Source organism: Nanorana parkeri, unplaced genomic scaffold (genome assembly GCF_000935625.1).
Source record: "Nanorana parkeri isolate BGI_ZX_2015 unplaced genomic scaffold, ASM93562v1 scaffold27, whole genome shotgun sequence".
NCBI classification, from domain to species: Eukaryota; Metazoa; Chordata; class Amphibia; order Anura; family Dicroglossidae; genus Nanorana; species Nanorana parkeri.
In genome coordinates this window covers 3,095,557-3,118,338 of record NW_017306295.1, presented here as the reverse complement: position 1 = coordinate 3,118,338, position 22,782 = coordinate 3,095,557, and the positions used below count along the sequence as shown (strand labels likewise).

Below are 22,782 nucleotides of genomic sequence, written 5' to 3'. Positions count from 1 at the left end.
TGGCCAGCATATTACACACAGCAGAAGCAAAACAAAAGCAAACATTAAGTAACTGCTGCAGGTGGCAGGTTCTGATCCAAATAACTTCTTGTTGACCCTTGTACAATACACAGTCCTTGATTATGAGGTGCCTTTGTCTCACAGTAACAGTAATTAACAGTAATTTGCATGCAGTGAGATCTTTTTCTGTGAATGCCAGTGGAAGCATGTATACCCTGGCTCCAGTGCTGACTCTAGGAACAATATATATTGGGGCACATAAGATACCACAGTCAAAACTAATCATCTTCACCACTAAATCATACCACTGAAAAAAACCCTAAATAAGTATATATAAATAAGAATACAAAATTCAAGAGTAATGCGGTATGCAATGATACTGATACCTTTTTATTGTACTAATTTATTGCGGATGGAATTGGCGCCTTACGACCTGTAGTCCAACGCTGCCTACAATCCTGAATGCCGCAACCGCCGGGCACCAATGCCATCCTCCATGAAATCAGCTCTCAGCGCTCGGCGGTTGCAGTATACAGGATTCAAATCCCGGAGCGGCAGCCTCATTTAGTGGGCAAGGGTGGATCCAGACTCCAGTCTCGGGAGGGGCACTGCCAGAAAATAAGGTGTTGCTTACAGAGCAGAATATTGTATTAATACATTACATTCCAGTTGTTTGTTATATCTAACAGCAATTCTGCCTTTTTTTTTCTTCTTTTTACATATCCTGATATTTTTGGCACATTGCTGTCAATAAAATGGGTCTGTCATCCACACTGCACATTTCTTTGGTTTGTTGCTGTAGAGCTTTGTGATACACATGATCGAGGCACAGTGTTAAGGATGGAGGGCCCCTGACTGAAGAAAGGGGGGCCCAGGAACCTGCAATGTTGGCGGTTACCAGAGGCCCCTTCCTTCTGTCTGGGCCCCCTAAGTGGTGGAGTGCTAGGGCCCAGTCGCAGATACAACTATGTGAGCCTGGTAGTTCTGCCATTGTATAGAGGGACTACAAATCCCAACAATACATTATACAGCAATGCAGAATACCATCAGCTACAAAGCACTACAAATCCCAGCAATGCATTATACAGCAATGAAGAATATCATCACCTATAGAGGACTACAAAAGAGCCACCTTACATTGCTGGTCAGTGGCAAAAAAGTGCCCTCCTTTATTGGTGGTCATTGTGAAGATAGCTCCATTACACTTAGGGTCAAAAAGAACAAATCCCCTCTTTCTTACATCTAAAGAGATCATTGTGGTTACAGCACTGAAACATGAGAGGCTCCTCTGGTCTCATGCCACTGGCTCCTACAAGTGATGTCAGTGTTGGATTTATGTAGACACTGTGGTGCAGGATCAATTTAGTGTTCACAGTGATTTATAGAATTATTGATCTCACTCCGTTTGCCACGATATGTAACATATATGGTGCAATGTTTGTTTTTGCACGTGGGCGCACCTGACGTATGTTTGTGTTGTATGTGCGTGCACGTGGGGGGAACTTTACACATTTTTTTTTTTTTGCATTTTAATTTTTTTTTGTATGTCACTTTTAATTTTTTTTTTACACAACTTTATTGCTCTCACATAGGGGGCTGGCAAGCCCCCTATGTAATAGAAAATATAATGTGACAGGTTCTCTTTATGGTGACATCAGGGGTCTTTCAGACCCCTAATGCCACCTAGCTCCCTAAAGAAGCTGATGAAGCAGAGATCTGCTTTACCAGCTTCTTCCCCTGGCTCTAAGAGCCAGAGAATGTACACAGTGTCTATTACATCACTTCCAGGTCCAGTGATCAGAGGGGAGATCAGTGGCTAGAAGCTTGCTGATCTACCTCCGATCTGTCAGGGGAGACCTGCTGTGCCAGTCCCAGGCCAACACAGGGGACAGCAGAGCCTGGAGTAGCCGGCGGCGGAGAGGGGGAGCACATTCCGCCGCTATATAGACCCCAGATTGCTTGTATCGGAACAGCAATCGCCTGCTGTTTAAAATGTTCATGTTCTTCGTATAACTACTTTAGGACATGGCGTTTTTTTGACGATGGCGGTTCTGAATTAGTTAATCGTCATCTTTTACAGGGTGACTTTAGTTTTCATTTTTTTTAATTTGTGACCTGGTCATGCTTTACATGCATTGTAAATAGTTATTGGAATTTATATTTAAAAGTATCAGAAGCTTCAGGGAGGAATATGCTTTGCATATACACAGTTGTGCTGAAACGTTTGCATGCCCTGGCAGAAATCATGAATTTTTTGGCATCGATTTTGAAAATAGGACAAATCATGCCAAAAACCTTTCACAAGGTGACACACACAGGTTAAAATGGCAATTAAAAGTTAATTTCCCAAATTTGTGGCTTTTTAAATTGCGATTTATTGTCTGTGTATAAATAGTCCCGTGTATCAGGCTAGATATTGAGCAACGGGGAGCAGAAAAGAACTGTCAGAAGACCTGTGTAACAAGGTGATAGAACTTAAAGATGGAAAAGGATATAAAAAGATATCCAAAGCCTTGAAAATGACAGTCAGTACTGTTCAATCACTTATTAAGAAGTGAAAAATTCAGAGATCTCTTGATACCAAGAAAGATTGCAGCCACAACTGGTAGAATTGTTTGGGATACAAAGAAAACCCACATGTCGCCTCAGGAGAAATGCAGGCTGCTCTGGAAAAGATGGTGTGGTTGTTTTAAGGAGCGCAATACAACGGTACATGAACAAAAATGAGCTGCATTGTCGAGTTGCCAGAAAGAAGCCTTTACTGGTCCAATGCCACAAAATAGCCCGGTTACAATATGCCCAACAACACATTGACACACCTCACAACTTCTGGCACACTGTAATTTGGAGTGACGAGACCAAAATAGAGCTTTATGGTCACCACCATAAGTGCTATGTTTGGAGAGGGATCAACAAGGCCTATAGCGACAAGAATACCATTTCCACTGTGAAGCATGGTGGTGGCCCACTCATGGTTTGGGGGTGGGTGAGGCACGGGGAATCTTATGAAAATTGAATGCCGCATGTTATCGGAAAATACTGGCAGACAATTTAAATTCTTCTGCACGAAAGCTGCGCATAAGGCGCTCTTGGACTTTCCAGCATGACAATTAACCTGCAGTGGTTACAGCAGAAAAAGGTGAAGGTTCTGAAATGGCCATCACAGTCTCCTGACCTTAATATCATCGAGCCACTCTGGGGAGATCTCAAACGTGCGGGTCATGCAAGACGACTAAAGACTTTGCATGACCTACAGGCATTTTGCAAAGACGAATGGGCAGCTATACCACCTGCAAGAATTCGGGGCAATTACAGACAACTATTACAAAAGACTGCACCCTGTCATTGATGCTAAATGGAACAATACACAGTATTAAGAACTAAGGTTATGCAGACTTTTGAACTGGAGTCATTTTATTATTTTTATTTTTTTGTAGCAATGTTTAGTTTTATGATTGTGCCATTCTGTTATGATTCAGTTGAATATGAATCCCAAAAGAAATGCGTTTTGCCTGCTCACTCATGTTTTCTTTAAAAATGGTACCTATATTACCTATTCTCCGAGGGTATGCATACTTTTGAATTCTGTCATTTACATATAAAATATATAAAATTTTTGATATTGGCAGTTTCCTTGTGCATATATGTAAAAGCGGTTAAGACCACTGATAATCTTCCAGTGTGCAAAATTCATGTTTAATTGAAACACTCAACTTCTTTCGCTGTGCAACATTCAAATCCATTATCATTAACATAGCCCATTACCACTATGTGTGCATAGGTTGTCTACATTTGCATTCATACATTCTTGGCCCTGGACCCATTTACCCTTCTGCTTAATTCAGCAGCATGCACAGTATTTCCCAAGTGGATGATCCACCTGACTGTTAACTCATCTAATAAAGGACTTCTTATCTGAATGAATTCAGATTAATTAAAAACTAGTAGTTAACTGTGTCTGAAACAGTTTTTAGCTTGGTATCATCCCTATTATGACTTTGAAGCTGCCATATGGATTCAGTAGTAATTGGAAAAGGTTGGTACAGTTTGATGCTGAAGTGTTTGGGTAGAAGATTAAATTCATTTTTATTGCTTTCAATTTGTATCCTGCTGATAACGCTACAAAACTGCTTTGTAGTAGAAAACGTAGAAGGAAAGGCTACACAATAAGTTGATAAATGTTGCCTCCCCTATACTCTGATCATCCCTGCATACATGTTCTAATAAATCTCTTCCTGACTACTTTTTTTCAAGTTTTTCTATGCAGCCAATTGACTGCCAAAGCTCTTGCGCTCCAGCTCATTCCTCTCTGCGTCTGGTGGGCGTGAACTCTCTCCTGGCCAACAACATCTCAACAACACCTTTTGGAGCTAAGGATGCCAGCGGATTACATCACAGCTGTGTGAGATTCAGTAGCATTGTCCAGACTAGCTGGAGCTGTGCGGTCAAGTGACGGCATAGAACAACTTAAAAATAAAAAAAAAGGGTATTTAGAATGCAATTGTTTTTACAAAATGTATGCAGGGAGAATCGGAGCAAAGGGAAAGCATTGAAAGTGCAACTCCAGGAATGTTCTTTTATTGAAACTTTATACTGATTGGCTCATTGTAAGTATCTGGAGGGCCCCTGGGGATGCTGAACATCACTGTACAAATCTGCACTACATTTAGTTATAGTCATGATCTTTCCGGTGCAGCTCTAGCATTTCACCTCTGCACACTGGACGCAGGGTGCCGTTTGCTCATTACTGCCACCATTCAGAGAATTCCTTGTATTATTTCTTAGAGTGTATGGTGATTGCAAGTTTCTCTTCTGTAACTTTTGTTGTTACGGGTGCTAACTGTTTGAGCATTACGTGTTCTCAAAGGTATAGTATAGTTTATGATTCAGTTATATCAATTTGCTTTGGTTTTAACTTGCCATTTGTTTATTTGTAACCTAAAATATGTAACATAACTGTTTCTTTCTTCACAGATATGTAGGTAAAGGTCTCAAACCAAACCTGTACAAAGATTGTTTTTAACATGGTATTTATATTTTACATAGTGTTGACTATAGTTCTAGGCTACCAACCATTGTACATGAAATGCTGCTAAGAGATTTCCAAGCCTTGTGTTTGTGTGTTTTTTCACGTTGGCACCGTTTTTTCTGGTTACTCCAGTTTCTTTGCGCAGTCTAAAAAAATGATTGTATGTCATTTTATTCCTGACCATTTTGGACCCATGGTATGCCCTATACGTGTATGCCTGTGTTGTAGACATTAGATTGTACGTTTGTCAGCACCACAGGCAGATATGTGTGTTTCTGTATGTGCTGCAGAGCACTGGGCATTTCTTAGCACAGTATAAACCCAGGGAGTGAAAACAATATGTAAAAACCAGATACCTGCTCTGATATAAGACTGTTGGGTCACATGGGGATGTGCAAAGAAGCGTTTAAAATTATAAGATTACATCCACTGACAGAAGCCAAGTATTAATTCATGTGCCAGCCCTTTAAATACACAAGTGTAGACTTTATTGTTGAGAGTAAAATGAAATTTTTTCATTCTTTTTAAAACCAATAAGAACACACCTCTTCCCTTGAGATGGATCTTGATCCCATTTACATAAGAGAAATATCTGCATTATGAGCTCTGATTTATAGGAGATTTATAGGATAAGACTAGCCAATTTACCAATCATTTACATGAGAAAAGTGGCATTTTACCGCAAATGTGATTACTGTGTAGAAAGGTAGTCAAGGTCAGTACAAGGGAACTTTCCATATATTGATAGGTGTTTAGGTGTTTTTAGTGGTAGCAATAGAAGTATTCTGTTGGATTTAGTAAACAGGATAGAATGGGAATTTGGATTATCTGGAAAAAAAAGTCTAGCTTGAGGGGCCTCATCTGATGTCAGATAAATGTTCTAGTTAATGAGTTTTAATAATAATGACAATTAAGGGTTTAATCTTAGCAGCATATTCAGTATAATTACCATGGCCAAAAGTCATGAGCCCAATTCAAGGGGGGCTGTTCAATATATCAGTCCAAAAACCGCCGTTGTAATATGCCAAGTGCAGCAATACATAGCAACCATATTTCAATAATTTGTTAGCTGTGACTCTAGTAAAATTAAATAACTTGTTTTTTTTATACGTTTAGTATAGAAGAATTAAATTTAGTTGCTATAGGTTTCTGCACTTTACCCGCTACAGTTGCTTGTTTTAGTATCTTGTTGAATGAGCCTAATTGTGTGCTGGTCATCTTGGGTTCAGCTGGCTACCAATAAGGCAAAGGCAGATGCAATTACAATCAAAGGAGTGGCAGGACCAAGGGAAAAGGTCAGTATTACAGGGATTGGGGCCCTTTTTGAATATTTTAATAACTTGTCAACAAGAGTGTTAAGCCTCTGTTAAATGGAAATCTGTAATTGCAAGCAGTCGTCAGTCAGTCTTGATATCTGTAAATACTCTCTTACTAAGGGTAGTCATAAACAGACCAATATCACCATAGTTCAGTAGCATAGATGATTCACTACGTGGACTAGGTGCTAGATGTTGGAGGTGGGGTTGGGGGTTTTGCCAATGGTTTTGCGGTGGGGTTGGGGGTTTTTCCAACTTGGAATACAGGTTCTTGGGTTATAACAAGATTAGAATCTGCAAAGCCTTAAACTCTAGGGAGACTATACAGCAATGTAATAAAGTGACACCAAACACACCAGTTAAATCTTTAAAAAAATGCATTTAAGTACCTTAACGTTTAACAAACAATGTAGTTTATTTGTGTATCACTTGGCTGTAGATCCTCAAATCATTCTTGAATTCATGCTGACACTATTTCTTTCCTCTGGAGGTGGCTACTTTGGTTCTCCATGGTCCCTGTGTGGGTTGTAAAGTAGCCACCTCTCCAAGCTGTGATGCACTACAATCTCACATTTAGTTTACAAATATTTTGAGATTGTAGTCCATCACAGGAGGGAGCTTAGAGCGGTGGCTACTTGACAACACACACAGGGATCATGGGGAACAAAAGTAGCCACCCTCCAGAAGGAAGTGCAGTGTCTGCACCAATTCAGAGATGGTTTGAGAATCTACAGCTGAGTGATACACAAGTAAGATAAATTTTTGTTAATAGTTAAGGTACATTTTTAAGTTTTAACTCTGGAGTTTAGAGTCCCTTTTAAATTTAGTATACCAAATACAGTTAGGTTCTTTGTAAGACAGCATTTAAGTAAACCTGTCACAAATCTGGACAATTCAGAATTGGTATTTGATTAAGAAATGGGTAAATAGTTGTTATCTTCAGTGAAAGGCCTGTGAAATGTTAACTTTAGGCAAAGTCTCTTCTAATAAGCTAAGAAAAATATGAAATTATTATGATTGGTTTTGTCAGATGCATCATTCAATTACCCATTCTTTTCTTTAAAAATATTTCATGGGAAGCTCCTATTTTAATAAACTTTACACAGCTCTAGGAATAATTGCAGAATAATTGTGTGATTAAAAGGTTAGATCTAATATAGGCAGCTGACTGGAACATTTGTTTATAGCCAAATGTTCCCTTTCTTCTTACTTTTCTTGATTGCTTTAATAAAACGGCAAAAAGTTTATAGAGTAATTTAGTGGTGATTCTTCCACTTTTATGACTTGGCCAGTAAAATAATTGTATAGTTTTTAACAATTGTGCCATATAATTATGTTTTAAAGCATTTTTTGTGTCATTTAACCTCACACCTACAGTATTTCATCTTATAAAAACAGGGGACCCTGTTATCTGAATAGCCTGGAACTGAGGGCTGTTGTACATTGTGGTCACACAATGCACAACAGCATACTGATGAAAACCAAAGTTCTTGCCTCATATGCAAGGGTTCTGAAAGGGGGTAGTCTATTACATTACTTAAGGCTGAATAAAATGTTTCTTTGTTTTCACTGGATTTCAATTGTTCTCAATGAGCCCAGATTGCAGTGTCTACACCACTTTTGTTGCAGAACCAGGCACTAATTTGTTTAATAGCAGTGCAAGTCTAATATTTCCCATTCACATGTTGGTTTGCTGTCAATTTAGACATATTCTACTAATAATCTGCCAGTGGATAGGCTGTCTCCAGCTTTTAAAGTCCATAGATATTTATTTGATTATCAAGAAACTGCGATAAAATATAGATAAATTGTTTATGTATTGTTTTTTGAGTAATTTTTAGTTTTCACTGGAATCCCTCTTGTATCTAAACACGTAGTTTGACTGGATTTGCTTTGTTCTAAATGAGCCCTGATTGCAATGTCTACACCACTTTTGTTGGAGTACTGGACCATTTCAGTAGCCTCCCCAGAAGCCACCCTTCCAGGGAGAGCTGTTGTTTAGAACTTTAGGTATAGTTTTCTTACGTAATTGGGGCTTTTAATTGTAAGCTGAAGTCCCCTCTTGTGTATAAATACTCCCCTATGTCATGACTGCAGCAGAATGAAGGCCGGTTACTATAGAAATATAGATTATGATGCATTTGCAAAAGCTTCTACTCATCCTCTGTCTTGGTCCTTCTTGAATAAATCGATTTTAATTTTTGCTAATAATAGTAATGACTATACGGTATACAATGAATATTAGGGGAACCCTAATGTTTGTTGTTAGTGTACAGTAGTGGATCTGGCATGATTAAAGTAGGGCTACAGTTTCATATTTTCTACTTTTTACATTGGTTTGTCACCTCCTTGGCATTTTTTCCTATTTTGGTGCATTACCACCTAGAATTTAAAATGTTTTTTGGGGGTTTGCATCATTTGATTTACACAACATGCCTACCACTTTAAAGATGCAAAATATGTTTTATTGTGATATAAACAAGAACTAAGACAAAAAAAATAACAAAACAGAAAACTTGAGTGCATAACTATTTACCCCCTAAAGTAAATAATTTGTAGAGCCACCATTTGCAGCAATTACAGCTGCAGATCTCTTGGGGTACATCTATAAGCTTGGCACATCTAGCCACTGCAATTTTTCCCCATACATTTTGGTAGGCAGCCCTCTCTTGGCAGGTTTGTTGTGTGCCATATTCTTTCCATTTTTCAATAATGGGATGTTCAAAGTTTCAGATATTTTTATAACCCAACCCCGATCTGTACTTCTCCACAACTTTGTCCCTGGCCTGTATTGTGCCGCTTGCTTGGTGGTGCTGCTTGCTCAGTGGTGTTGCCTTTCAGAACAGGTTTATGTATGTAATTTTGTGTGTGTGTGTATGTATATGTATGAGAGAGAGAATGAATGAGACACACCTAGATTGCCCACAGGTGGTCTTTATTTAACGAATTATGTGACTTCTGAAGGTACATGGTTGCAGCAGATCTTTTGTAGGGGATTCATAGCAAAGGTGGTGAGCACATATGCACGCACCACTTTTCCGGTTTAATTTCTTATAATTTAAAAATGTTTTTTATTTTATTGATTTCACTTCACCATTTTGGACTATTTTGTGTGTCCATTCCATGTAACCCAAATAAAAATCCATTTTAATTCCAGGTGGTAATGCAACAAAATAGTAAACATGCCAAGGGCGGTGGATACTTTTGCAAGCCACTGTATATGGAGCAAAATTGCAAGGGAAAAAAAGCTAGCATACTGTATATGCCTTCTCAGTTCTTGCATATGTGTCTCAGGTGGTGTGCTGGTGCAGCAGCAAGGCCCTCGAGGCTGTTGTACCTCTTCCTTGATCTACTCTAGCTGCCTAGCTAAGAGGCCATTTTTTCACCTCCTTCTGTGTACATGAGAAAACCTGGCTCTCTGTACATGGGGACAGTGTGTTGCACTTCATATATCAATGCAGATCAATTATGCACAAAATATTTGCACTTTATGGTAGACTTACTTGCCAAAAAGACCCCTTCCAGCGATGTGAAGGCCATAATCTCCCTTGACACTCCGTTCCTGCCACTATCATCTCTGCCCAGACTTCCAGGTTTGGCATATTTGGCCATCTTGATTGGCTGGTTTGGGATGAGGTAACTCCCACACATGAGTTAATTTATCCCACCACTGCAGCATACCGAGGATATATACTGAGCTGTGCATGTACGGCTCAGCATTCTTTTAGAAGAAACTTTGCTGGCATGCAAAAAAATTCAGTTTTATTGGAGGAAAGTTATACAAAATCACTTCTCCAATTAAAGCCAGCAATGTTAATTTACAAACCTTTAGTTCTGCTTTAATAATGAAATGTAAGGCAGAATTCATTTGTTTTCTCACTAAAAAATGGCAGCAGTACTATTATGAGTGTTGTTTTCAAAATAGTTTAGCATAGTGGCATTTGGTGGTCAGAGACTGAGGGTAATATATACCACTATTGAGATTAGTTCATTGGCTAGCTCCTGACTTCCTTGCTGGTCACAAATGATATGTTTACCAGGATCAAGTATAAAGGCAGGTTAACATAACTGTTCTATGATACAATATGTTTGTGTCTCAAACCGAAAGGTCTATAAGTAGGTGCTGTTTTTTTTTATTTATGCTGTAATGTGAAACCAGATTAGTAGTCTGCTTGGAAGGCAAATGTTAATTAAACGATATTTAAGCCCTTTAATGCCTTTTTTGTTGTAGGTGTCTGCAGTGGACTCCTTAGAAGGACCTCTTCTACAGGTGGAGGGATTGAGTGACTTGCGTTTGGAGCTACACAGTAAGAAAATGAACATGCACTTGGTTTTGATCGATGAGCTACATCGTCACCTGTATATTAAATCCACCAGTCGTGTGCGGCAGTGGAACAAAGACAATATGAGAACCAGGTACTGTGACTTTTATGACATCTACTTAGACATATTATTATCTAAATATGAAATGACCAATCTGTCTCATTTGTCTCTACTTCTGCTACTCTGACAAGTTAAAAAATAAAATATACTTCAATAAATATATAAAACCGGTCCACACTCCTAATCTAACCTTTTTAAGCTAATGACTAAAAGCAAAAGAGCAATCGCACTCTAAATTTCATCAATACCATATAGTGCCCAGTGCTAAAATTAGTAAATAGAAAATAAATTACATTCAAATTCCAGATAATATTGCATATACAGTCCTTAAAGTGCAAAACATAAATCTCTCACATAGCGACAATCAATTTGAAGAAGCAGAATTTTTCAGTGCATCCAGTAATCATTAAAGTGCAAAGACAAGTCTCTTGATAGAGCTGTGCATAACATATTCTCAAGTGATGCATCTCTCCATACGTGTGCGACCCAAATGACATAGACCACACTCACCAAATATGATGGACCATTAGAGAAACAACCCAGAAGAAGTCACATGATGAAACGCGTTGTGGGCGGCTACACAGTGACATCACTTAAGAGACACTAGACAGTACGGAGCTTATGCAGAGAGAACCGAATATTCCTATTCATTATACTTAGGTAATTAAGCAGGTAACCTGATTGATTGCTAATGACACCGCTCTTATTTGCCTCTAACACACTTTATAAATAACCCTTATTGCCCCCTTGCTATTTATTGAAATAGTTTATACTAGGCAATAACTATATATAGTGTATTCTAACTCTTGGATTTTTACATGCTGTTTTAGTAAAGCATCACGTTACCAATAAACGTAATTTAGGACTTTCAGTGGGTTGCAGGCCAAAGTTAATAATTCTTGTTTTATTGGTTCCCTGTGTGTAATATATTACGGCTTTAAGGTTGTAGTAATTTTCCTGTTGCCTTTAATTTGAGGGCATTACCCTTAAGAGCTGTATGATCATATAAGGTCACCAGTCAGCACATTTTTAAGCTGTAGATTCTCCTTCATTTTCAGTCAGTGGGCGAGTACGGAGAATGCTGATTGTTGACTTTTCTTAAGCGTTGGCTGTACTGCAAATCTAATAGATGCTGGTGTATGCTTCTTGTGTGCAGAAGACAAAATACAAATGGATTCTTTGATTTGCAGATTGTTTGATCTGGTGTTCATTTCTGCATGTCTTAGGAAGACTATACTGAGCGAAATACCCTGCATTGGGTTTGTCAATGCACTTCACTACTCTAATAAAAAAAAAAGCTTTCTCTATGAAAGAAGTGATGCCTCTTGACCGTGGGAGTTCTGTGAATCTGTTTGTAACCACAGTAGGTAAAATGCAGTAGATGACAGAACTTCACTGTTGAGAAAATATAGGATTTTGCAGGAAAAATTATCAATTGGATACTTGTTTCATTTCTACTTTTAATTTGGGATAAATTCTGATTTTTTTTAAAAAATAAAATAATTTGCATATCTATTCATCCAACCAAAGGCATGTACATTGGATCTGCAGGCATTAACCAGCTGTTGTGAGAATGGAGCAACATCAAATGTTCTCTCTATTTTCTCTTCCTTGTTGAATGTTCTTCAAATATTATGGGCAGTAGTGAATCCTAAAAATACTGCATTATGGCCACTAGATGGTGCTGAAGATAACATAGCCCCAGAGGGGGCTGTACACCATCAGGAAAGCCCATATTTCTGCACCCGGTAGTAACAGGTGTTTGCGTACAACCATTGCCAACAGCCTATTCACATGAATGACAGGCTGACATCCTTCTCGGCTGTACGCTATTAACCGACCATCCGCACAATTAACAGCACAACCGCTCATCTGTCCCTGTATGCATGTAACCATTTGGATGTATGGTTAATTTGCGTACAGCCATGGCATCTGTCAGCTATTCATTTATTTGTATAGGCTGCTGGCTGTGACTGAATGCAAACACCAGTGACTCCTGGGCGCAGAAAAATGCTTCTTCTTGACAGTGTCAGACCACTGTGGCTGTTTGAATTAAACCTTAGACAGAAGCTAATTAACCTACCACCATGTCTTTGGAGAATGGGAGGAAACCAGAGTACCCAAAATAAACACAGGCAAGCACAGGGAGAACATGCAAACTCCTTGCAGTAAATAAGAATTCTTCACATTTGATGCTGGAGCATAACATGAAGTGAATATTCAAGATTATTTTACGCATGTTTCTAGTGCTGGTGATATTCAAAGAAAAGGTGACTTTTTATAGAGGGTGAAAATACACATTTTCTTCTTTTGTACCATATTTACATTTCAATAAAGTTCTAATAAAAATAAAAACGGTAAATAGTTAAATGCGGTGAGATCAGCACATCAGGACTGTGTCTGGGGTGTGTTGTAGCACAGCTGCTGGTATGAAAGCAGCCTTAAAGTAGTTCTACTACAAGTTAAGGCTGCCATCATTGCTTTGCACTCATGAGTGGGCACAACTGAGCGGCCATATAAAATTGCATCCTAAGTGATGAGTGAGTTGCACAGTTAACTGCTTGAAGACCAGGTGTTTAGACCCCCTTCCTGGCCAGGCCATTTTTCAGTGTTCAGCGCTGCGGTACTTTGATTGACGTTTATTCCGTCATGCAACGCTGTACTGAAATACATTTTTATAGCATTTTTTGGGGACACATAGAGCTTTCTTTTGGTGGTACTTAATCACCACTGCGGTTTTTATTTTTTACTATAATTGGGAAAAATTACTGAATATTTCGGGGGAAAAAAAAGGTTTTTTTTTACATTGTTAGGGAACATTTATTATTACCCAGTTTTTTGGTAAAATATAAAAGTCGGGGTCATGTCGGGTAAATAGACACCAAACATGTCAAGCTTTAAAATTGGGCGCACCCGTGAAATCGCAGATAACTACCATACCCAAAATTGGCCATAGGTGACACTTTAAAAGCTTTTACCGCTCATCAGTTTAGTGTTATCAGTGATCGATGGCCCTAGAATTATTGCTCTCACTGTGACGTTCGCGGCGATATGTAACATGTGCGGCGTAATGGGCGCAATGGTTTTTTATGCACGTATGCGCCCCGACGCATGTTTGCATTAGCGATCCGCCGGCTCTACAGCCGGCCGATCGCTTGTATGTTAACAGGCATCGCTGTCCTGTTTTAAAATATTGGGCATTTCCCGCGCGCGCAAGAGGGCGTGTCTGTGCGGACGCCTGCTCAGATCTAGAGAGCTCCCGGCCAGCCGTTTTTTTTGCAACGGCCGGCCCGGAGGTAGTTAAAGACAGTGGAAAATAACATTATAACATTTTATGTAAGGGATGGCCATGGCATTAAAACTCATGCAATAAATGTATACTAGAGTAATGCAACATGTTTTCCTTTAGGTCACAGTGCCGTCAGTTTTCAGAAAATATCAATTTAATGTCTATATGAAATGCTTTCTTTAATTTCCAGGAAAGTGTTGTTTTTTTTGTTCATAAAGTCATTACATTTACTGGAGAATGTGTCAGTTCATTTCAGGATCTATATCTGCTTCAGCAGCAGTGCTTTTTTTTTTATAAAGGTCACAAATCTAGCGCTAAAGAAAATAAAGCAAATCTATAAAATACAAAAAATAAATAATTCCCGCATTTTCTGAAATGCTATTCAGGGAGACAAATTACAAAAGAAATAATCTAAAGGAAATAGTTTCCTTGGCCCCTTTTGTCCATATATTCAAAGTTACATATATGTTGAAAACATATAATTAAATGTATTTTTTTAAATGCAAGCAGTTTAAGTACTTGAGTTTCACCTGGTATTCGCTTCTTGCAATCCACTGTAAAGCATAACTCAGACTGAGGGGAGAGAGAACCAGCTCATTGCAGTGCTCATGTGCTAACCAGGGACACAATGCTGATAGGAGAAAAGTCAGAGTGACAAATGGATGAACTTATCATTGTACTACTTCTCCTATCACTGTCTAATCAAAGGCTGATAGAGGAACAAGAAATGTAAGTGTTACTTAAGGGCAGTGGAGAAATATCCGGGCAGGGCTGTGTGTCAGAGCTAGGCAGCCATGCACATAAGCCCTAAAAGTACAAAATGAAAGTACATTAAAACAGATGAAGTCCCCTCTCGTACTTCAATGTGTGGGTTTCTGGTGATCTGTCAGGCAGATATACACTATTTAATAATGGTAGCTCTATTTACCTTGTACCAACAGCGCTTTCCTCTTATCCACCCTTTGTGAAGCCATCCTTCACAGGCTTTATCTTTGCAAATTCCTGTTAAGGGGACTGGATACTTGTAGCTGTTGTATGCCAAGCAGGGTGACGGGTCCCCTCACTGCATCTGTGTAGTTTGAGCGGCGATTGCGTTGATCTCATCACATCAGCATGAAATGAACATTGGGCGGAACTATTATACTTGATGCCCCAACATTGCTTACCTCCTTGATTTTTGAAAAATCTAACCTCACAGTTCCGAATCAGACTCCTAATGTCCAAGTCCGGAGAGCGTGGTAGGCAGGGTTATTCAGTGCTTCCTGGTAGCATCCGCAAGTCCTGAAAGTTACTATCCTAACTATATCCTAGGAGTCATTTCGGTGTTGGCATATAGTGGGGAAATGTCAGTGGGTGAATGTGAACAGGATAAGGGGATACTGGATGGGATTAGGGAGGGCTTGGGATGATCTAAAGCAGCATTACTCAACCTTTTTTCACAGCACCCTTTAAAAGTATGCACAATCTGGAGGCACCCCAGTGTAAAATGTAAAACATGACTTGTGGCCCTTCCAAAATGCATAGTGGCACAATTATCGGGATCCGCTTCAGCTGCGGCGCCTCAGTATACCGCCAGCTTTAGCTGGCGGTATACTGAGCTTAAGGTGACGGGAGGACGCTAGTTTGTGCCCTCCCACCTTTCACATCAGAGTACCCCTTTACATCGTTCACGTTAGAAGACCCCTCCTTCTCACACTAGGGGTCCCTCTTTACAGAGGCATGATACTGTGCGAAAATTTTGAGGCACCCCTGAAAAAGCCAGACAGCACTCCAGTGTGCCATGACACACTGGTTGAGAAAGGCTAGTCTAAAGGCAAGTGACAAGCTTGGAGCTAAGCTGTACTCAAAGCCTGTGACTGTTTTTATCGCTTTGCACTATAGTTTTCATCCAGAGCGATTAGAGGTATGGTGGAAGGGTGCTGCAACGTAGTCAGCTGACTGAAAGGAATTATGTAACAAAATGTAGGATGCTGGGATGAAAGGTATATTGTGCAGATTATCAGGGTTATTAATGTTTATGAAGACAGCTATGTCATTTTACTAGTGATGCTGCATTATGATCCCATTGTTGATACTTGAATTTCACTTCTTTGTAATCCCCTGCAGCCAGACAGCACCTGACATGTTCATTGGGAGGATTTACTTCCCATAGCATGTGCAGTGAAACGTCCGCTCTGTCCACATGATGAATCTCCAGCCAGACTAAAGTTGCAAAGACAAGTTTGAATGTGATTGGTGGTTATGAGAAACGTCTTAGTACTGACAGTTTCACCACCAGAGAAAATTAGTAGCCTACTGTGAATGTCTTTAGAAATACCTTTTGAGCATTAAAACCGGTAAGAGAAAGGAATTCTTAGATCAGCAGATCAATAAAAAAAAATTGGGCTGCTGTTGCAGTACCTGGATAAATCAAATGCCTTGAGCAGGTAGACTGTGCCCCTTGCATGCATTTCAAAGCTTTCTTTTCAATTTTCAGGCCAACTGTTCCTTTAAATGATAGAAAAAACATAGTATGTAACTATTGTATGTGTTTCTTTTGTTTTTTTTGTAGCTCTACTGCAAAAGATTCCCCAGTTCCACTTCTTGATGTCACAAACTTGTCAACACCACGCAGATTCCTAGATAACTCTCAGTTTGGGACTCCAGGCTGCTCTTCTGGTATGTATTTAAGTTGGCAATCATGGGCAGCATGAGGCTGAGGTTTTGCCTATTTTATATTGGTGTAAGAGACTCACCGTCTCCCGTCCCGGAATAACGATACGGGACCGCGCATGCGCACAACGGGCCAGGGCTGCCTCTCTCAGCGCACGCGCACGTCGGCTCGTGGCTCCTCCTGGCGCAAGCGCAGGAGCCCTCTTAAGACGCGGCCACACGAATCTTCGGCGTCCTACTGTTTGCAACAGTGAACGCCGAAGATTCACGCTCTGCAATCCGCAGACCGATTAGGCGGACCTCTAAATAGCCAGCTATTCCCTCACAGTGAAGGAGCCCCGAATCCTCTACCATCCAGCACAGGGGGACTGACACCCAGGAGCCAAGCATCAATCAGCTAAACACCCACTTGGAGTGCCAGCAGCAGCAAGCCTCACAAACAGCAAGTATCTGCTACTACTCTCCCATTAACCATAACGTTAGCAATTGCTTAAACTGGTTTAGTCATATCATATATAAGCAACTGTGTGAATTGACTGTAGATCAATACTATCACCACGTAAAGTTGTTCTATGGTAATACTGGACTCTCTGAGGCAAAACCTTGTATACAATTTGCACTAGTACTTGTCTACATAAATAATCTGTGAATTGATTTAATTAACCTAAGGGGAGATAGTGGATTAAGCACTAGTGCTCAGTACCATACTTCACCACCGGGTGTCTACCTCAAAGTTAACCCTCTCACCCCCAGTAACTACAACTTTAGATACCACGGTTCTGAATGATGTGACATGTCTCACACACTGCTCTAATTTCATGAGAGAGTAAAAGCCGAGACCCCTTACTGAACAGACCGTGAGGTACACACTCCGCAGTTGAGATCCTAGGCTTGCATTGCAGAGTTGTTACAATTGGCCAGCAAATCTTACAAGTATACAGAATCACTGTTAACATCAAATGTTGTGCAGTGGGCAATACATACTCTCCAACATACGACACAATCCTCTATATTTGCTAATATTTGGCTATCTGAAGGTCAGAGGTATACATGGAACTACTAGCTATTTTTTAATTCAATTAAGACTTCAGCTACAAGCTGCTGCTGTGCTGGACTGGACAATTGCATGGTCTGCCTGGAATGTGACCTTGGCATTGGCTCTGCTCGTGGTGTGTTCCAGTCCTCTGTGTACTGTGTTAGTTAGTCACTGAGTGCTTTCAAGGTCCAGACCAATGGAGTAACCCATGGTGTGACCTAATCCTTGAAGACTGATCTATGAGTAGGCTGTGCGGGCCAAACATGGGGAACAACTATAACTATTGGTACTGTTTGGTGCTTATATTATCCTCTTATTTTCCACATTGAGAATTTAAACGCTGTGGTATAGAGTGCTATTTCACTGGGTTGAGGGCCACATGTGCTCACTCTGCACTTAGTTCCCACCTTTAGGCCTGGTTCAAACCTGGGCGTTTTACAGCGTGTTCCTACGCGCTGTAAAACGCTTAACATGTGAAAACCAATAATTGCCTATGGGCATGGTTCCCACCTGGGCGTTTTACAGCACGTAGGAACGCACTGTAAAACGCCCTATGCCCAAAGATGTACAGGAGCTTCTTTGGGGCATATTTGCTACGCGTATCCATTAGGATACAGCCGGATAGCCCTCGGAAACACATGTTTGTTGCGCGTTTCTTTTACCGCAAATCACGGTAAAAACGTCTGACACGAAACACGCGGCAAACGCGCATATTCCGTAGGCCCAGGTGTGAGCCCAGCCTCAGTGTGAAGTACAATGTTCCCATCATTGCTTTTATTTGCAAGAGACACAAGGTTCCACTATGGTCCTTACTGCTGCCTGCAGGAGGTCACAGAAGGACATAGACTAACCTACTCCTGTGACCCAAAACTCAGTATACAGCGGACTATTGCCCTCTATATTCTGAGAGTGTCGCAGCCAGGACGGATCCTCACAATACTGTCGAGATTCATCCCATTGGCTGATTGACAACGGGCTCTACCTGTCTAGAGGCAGAGCCAGCTGTTCCCACGTGCTCGTGCAAGGGGGATCCCTTCAGGGAGGAGTGACTGATAGTCACCGCTCTCTGCAGGGAGAAGTGAGGATTGGTGAAGTGAGCGAGTGGTGGTATGTTTTCACTCGCTTCCCGATCAGTTTCAATGTCACACGTCGGCTCTAACTATGGGGATGAGAGTAATTCACTCACCCCCTAGTTCTCCAAGTACTCAGTGCACTTTAGGCTGGGTTCACACCTGGGCGTACGGAATAAGTGCGTTTGCCGTGCCTTTTCCGAGGCCATCCGGCTGTATCCTAATGGATACGTGCGGCAGGCCTTAGGGATTGGGTTCCACTCTTTTCTGTCAAGATGCACTGTATTAGATCTGCAAGTTTTTCTTGGGCTTTTCAGTATTAGGCAACTTTTTTCACAGATTTGCAAAACTGCCACCCAGCTTTCTGTTTACAAGTTCTGTAAGCCAACTCCTCAGTTGGACTGTTTTTGGCTGTCCCAGTTGTCTCTGAATCATGTGTCCTGCAATAAATACATTTTTGTACTCCCTGTAAAATCCTTTTCTTTGAGTTAATTGGGGGACATAGGTCTCACCCCTCTGTGTTTTATGGTCTTACTCTCACCTTTACTTTGTTATAAAACTAAGGCATGCTGGGAGTGGTTATATCAGACTGGTCATTGTTTTTGTTTTTGCCGGTGTCCAAATCCTCTAAGCCTGAAAGAAACATGTATTTCTCATATGAATACTTTTTACTGTATCTAATATACAGCTGCTGTCTGGCTTAACCCCCATGAATGCTATGTAGTAGTAGTAGGTAGTACGTCAGTCTTTTGTATTTATCTTGAATTGCCCTAGGCCCTGGCAAGTACTGTATATGCACATTCCTGCATAGCGTAAAGGAGGAACGGCTTATACAGTAATGCTAGCAGGTTTTACTTTGTAATCTAGATGAATTTGCCATTAAAAGTTCAGAAACCTCTTTTAGACCAAATTGTTATTTACATTGTGTGGGGAAAAATACATTTGAAATTTGAGAGAACATTTTGTGTGTTTTCTATATACTGTTTATCAAATATATGGTATAGTTAGGTATATTTTTTTGCATGTAGCTGTAACCCAGATACCTTGTTCTGTATGCTTTTTTTCAGTTTATGAAAAATCAGCGGATTATGTTGTAGCATTGGGACACTTGCTATGCACAGTAGAAAAAGCAGTGGACTAGGGCTGCAACTAATGATTATTTTCATAATCGATTAGTTAGCCGATTTATTTTTTCGATCTGCTAAAGCAGGGGTCCTCAAACTTTTTAAACGGGGGGCCAGTTCTAGCTTGCTCCCAGCATGGAGGAGAGTGCTTGGGGATCCAACCAACTAACCGATAATGAGAATCGTTGATGACTATTCCTATTATCGATTATTATCGATTTTGATGGTTTGCAGCCCTACAGTGGACGTATGCCTACTAATAAATAAGGTTATATCAATATGGAAAGCCATTCATAATCTATAGCAGTTAAAAGAATCTGTCACAAATAAAAAAAAAGTTGATAAATCTAGATCAATTAGATTATGTAATATAAAAAGATTAGACTTAATGTATGCATCCTTACAGGTATAGATTTGGTTAAATAGAATTTTGTACGATAAATTACTCCTAGAATATCAACAAGAAACCCAATTACAAAAGTAATTTGTATGACTGGAAATTGGGACCTGCACAGTGTCATTCTGTTTGTCAAGTTCCTCTCAAGCATTTTTGAAAGGCAATTATTCCTCAGAGCACAGAATTTATTTTTAATATGTCTATAGCTGATGCATTATTACATCTATTGAGTATTCATTGTTTACTTCTAACCACCTTATTTGGCTTGAGATACTGGTGAGCTGATCACATATACAGTATATTGAGTGTTAATATGTATTACTCTTTTCGTTTAAAGTCATATTAAACACATAATTTAAGTAAAATGCAGGTACACAATTTACATGCTTGCCTAATTGCTGTGTTATTCTACCGTCAAAGCCCTCGTTTCTGCATAATCAAAAGTAGGTCTTCTTGTGTATATTTATGCTTATTGGGTGGCTCCTTGCTTTTCCGAGTCTCCCTGGAGCCACCTTTTTGTGCACGCTCCTGCGACTACGCTGTGTATGCAAAGAGACAGCACAGACACAGATAACTCTGTGAACTGCAGTGCTGGCCTGCACACCAGCTTTTAGATTGACAGGTGGCTTCCCTGTAATCGTTCCTGCATGTGTGATGTAACAGTGCACGTTCCATCATAGGATATTCTGGGAAGAGGCAGAAGCCGATACGGCTGGGATCATCTAAAAAAAAAAAAGTAGAACATTTGTTTCAGAGCAAAATTAGGAAAAAAAACATTGAAAGCACTGCTATTACCTTGATCTGGGGGAGACAGTAAATAATAATTGAATGTTTAATCCTACTTTGATTACTGGGTTAATTTATCAATACTGTAGAAACAAAATTTTGATGTCTGTAGCAGTCATCCAGAAGGTAGAGCTAATTTTCCTACTGTCCCCAGAAAAATGACTTCAGTAATGCATTTTTTTAAATAGGTATCTGAATACTTGGTATTCAGAAATGTCTACTGTGAGATGGCAGATTCACAAAGTGCTACCAGATAGGTGATCCACTGGTGGTACCCAGGGAATCTTTGAACATGACTTGTTCTGAAAATGTTAGCAATATGCTCAGACCAATTTTTTATTGTATAAATATTTATTAATTTTCAGACGCTCAGGCCAATTTAACATGTTGCAACCTTTCATTTTGCTTTGTTTGATATACATTTTTAAAAAGATGAGTCTTGTTTAGTTTGTATGCCTATACACTGTCCTTTGATTGGTTAACTTCCCTTTCTAGTGAAGGAGCTGAGCCTTCAAGAGATAAAAGAAGATCCTGATTCTGACCCCGAGGAGAACAGCATTGTGTTTATGGGAATTCTCATCAAAGGTCTGGCGAAGCTGAAAAAGATACCAGAGACCGTGAAAGCTATAAAAGAACGCCTGGAGCATGACCTAAAACAGATCGTAAAACGCTCTACTACTCAAGTGGCAGATAATGGCTATCAAAGAGGGGAAAATGTGACTCAAGACAATCAGCCAAGGTATGAAAACATGTGGATTCATAGCTTTAAATGTATGGTCTGTGCACATGAACACTATGCGCATCTGTCTTTCCTTCATTTCTTATTTTAATGCAGGTAATACTTAAATTCCTTATCAAAATTTCTTATTTGCCCAAACAGAAAGGAAATTGGCACAATGTAATAAATAAAAGTTGACAGCAAAATACACAATGACATTTCTAGAAGGCACTGCTAAGTACACATAAGCGTAACTGTGTAGTATGTTTTCTGCATTCCCAGACTTAGAGCTTTTTTCTTCTCCCAAATCACCTTATAAATTGTGTCTGAGGTTTTGTAAATGACAGCTTAGATCTTTTTTTTTTAAAGTGTATGTTAAGCCATATTTCAGTTCAGGCCTGACCCTGAGCGTTACTGTTGCCCACTCGTGTCTGGCACTGGCTTTGATGCCTATTGCCCTTTTCAAAGTTCAGCACAACCTGGGTAAGTTGCTGCTTGGTTGGCAGCTCCTGTGACCTGACAGTTTCTATTGTCCTGTGTTTGACCCAGCTTGCCTCCTGAGCCCGTTGTACCTGTATCTCCTGCTGTTGACCTTGGCTTTTGTCCCGACTTCACCTTCCGCCTGCTGTCTAACATATAAACCTGTCAGGAGTTCTGATCCTTCCCCACCCTATTCAAAATAAGAAAAATGTTTTTGGCTTGACATACACTATAAACAATGCAGAACTGTAAGTACTACCCCTTTTGTGATTTTTATATGTTGGTAATCAAATACGGCTAAAAGGAAATGACAAAATCACTTACCAAAGAAGCCAAAATGATTTAGTGTTTTTCCAGTGGGAGATTCCTCCATCCACACAGTTTAGCATAGATGGAGGATTCTGTTGCACTTTTTCCATCTGAGCATAGAAAGTCTGCAGATTATCTTTAGGTGTATGGCCAGCTTTCACAGTGCTTATTGGTAGTCTGAGACAATGTGATT

At 39.9% G+C, this 22,782-nt stretch overlaps 1 protein-coding gene across 1 annotated transcript in view; it reads left to right on the top strand.

Moving 5' to 3' along the window:
- Positions 1-22,782, top strand: part of EXOC4 (exocyst complex component 4) — a 345,298-nt gene that overhangs the window by 16,386 nt on the left and 306,130 nt on the right. The window contains exons 4-6 of the mRNA XM_018566438.1: positions 10,577-10,761; positions 16,569-16,675; positions 21,578-21,821. Of these exons, the coding sequence (XP_018421940.1) occupies positions 10,577-10,761; positions 16,569-16,675; positions 21,578-21,821 (536 nt within the window). The remainder of the gene's footprint in view (positions 1-10,576; positions 10,762-16,568; positions 16,676-21,577; positions 21,822-22,782) is intronic.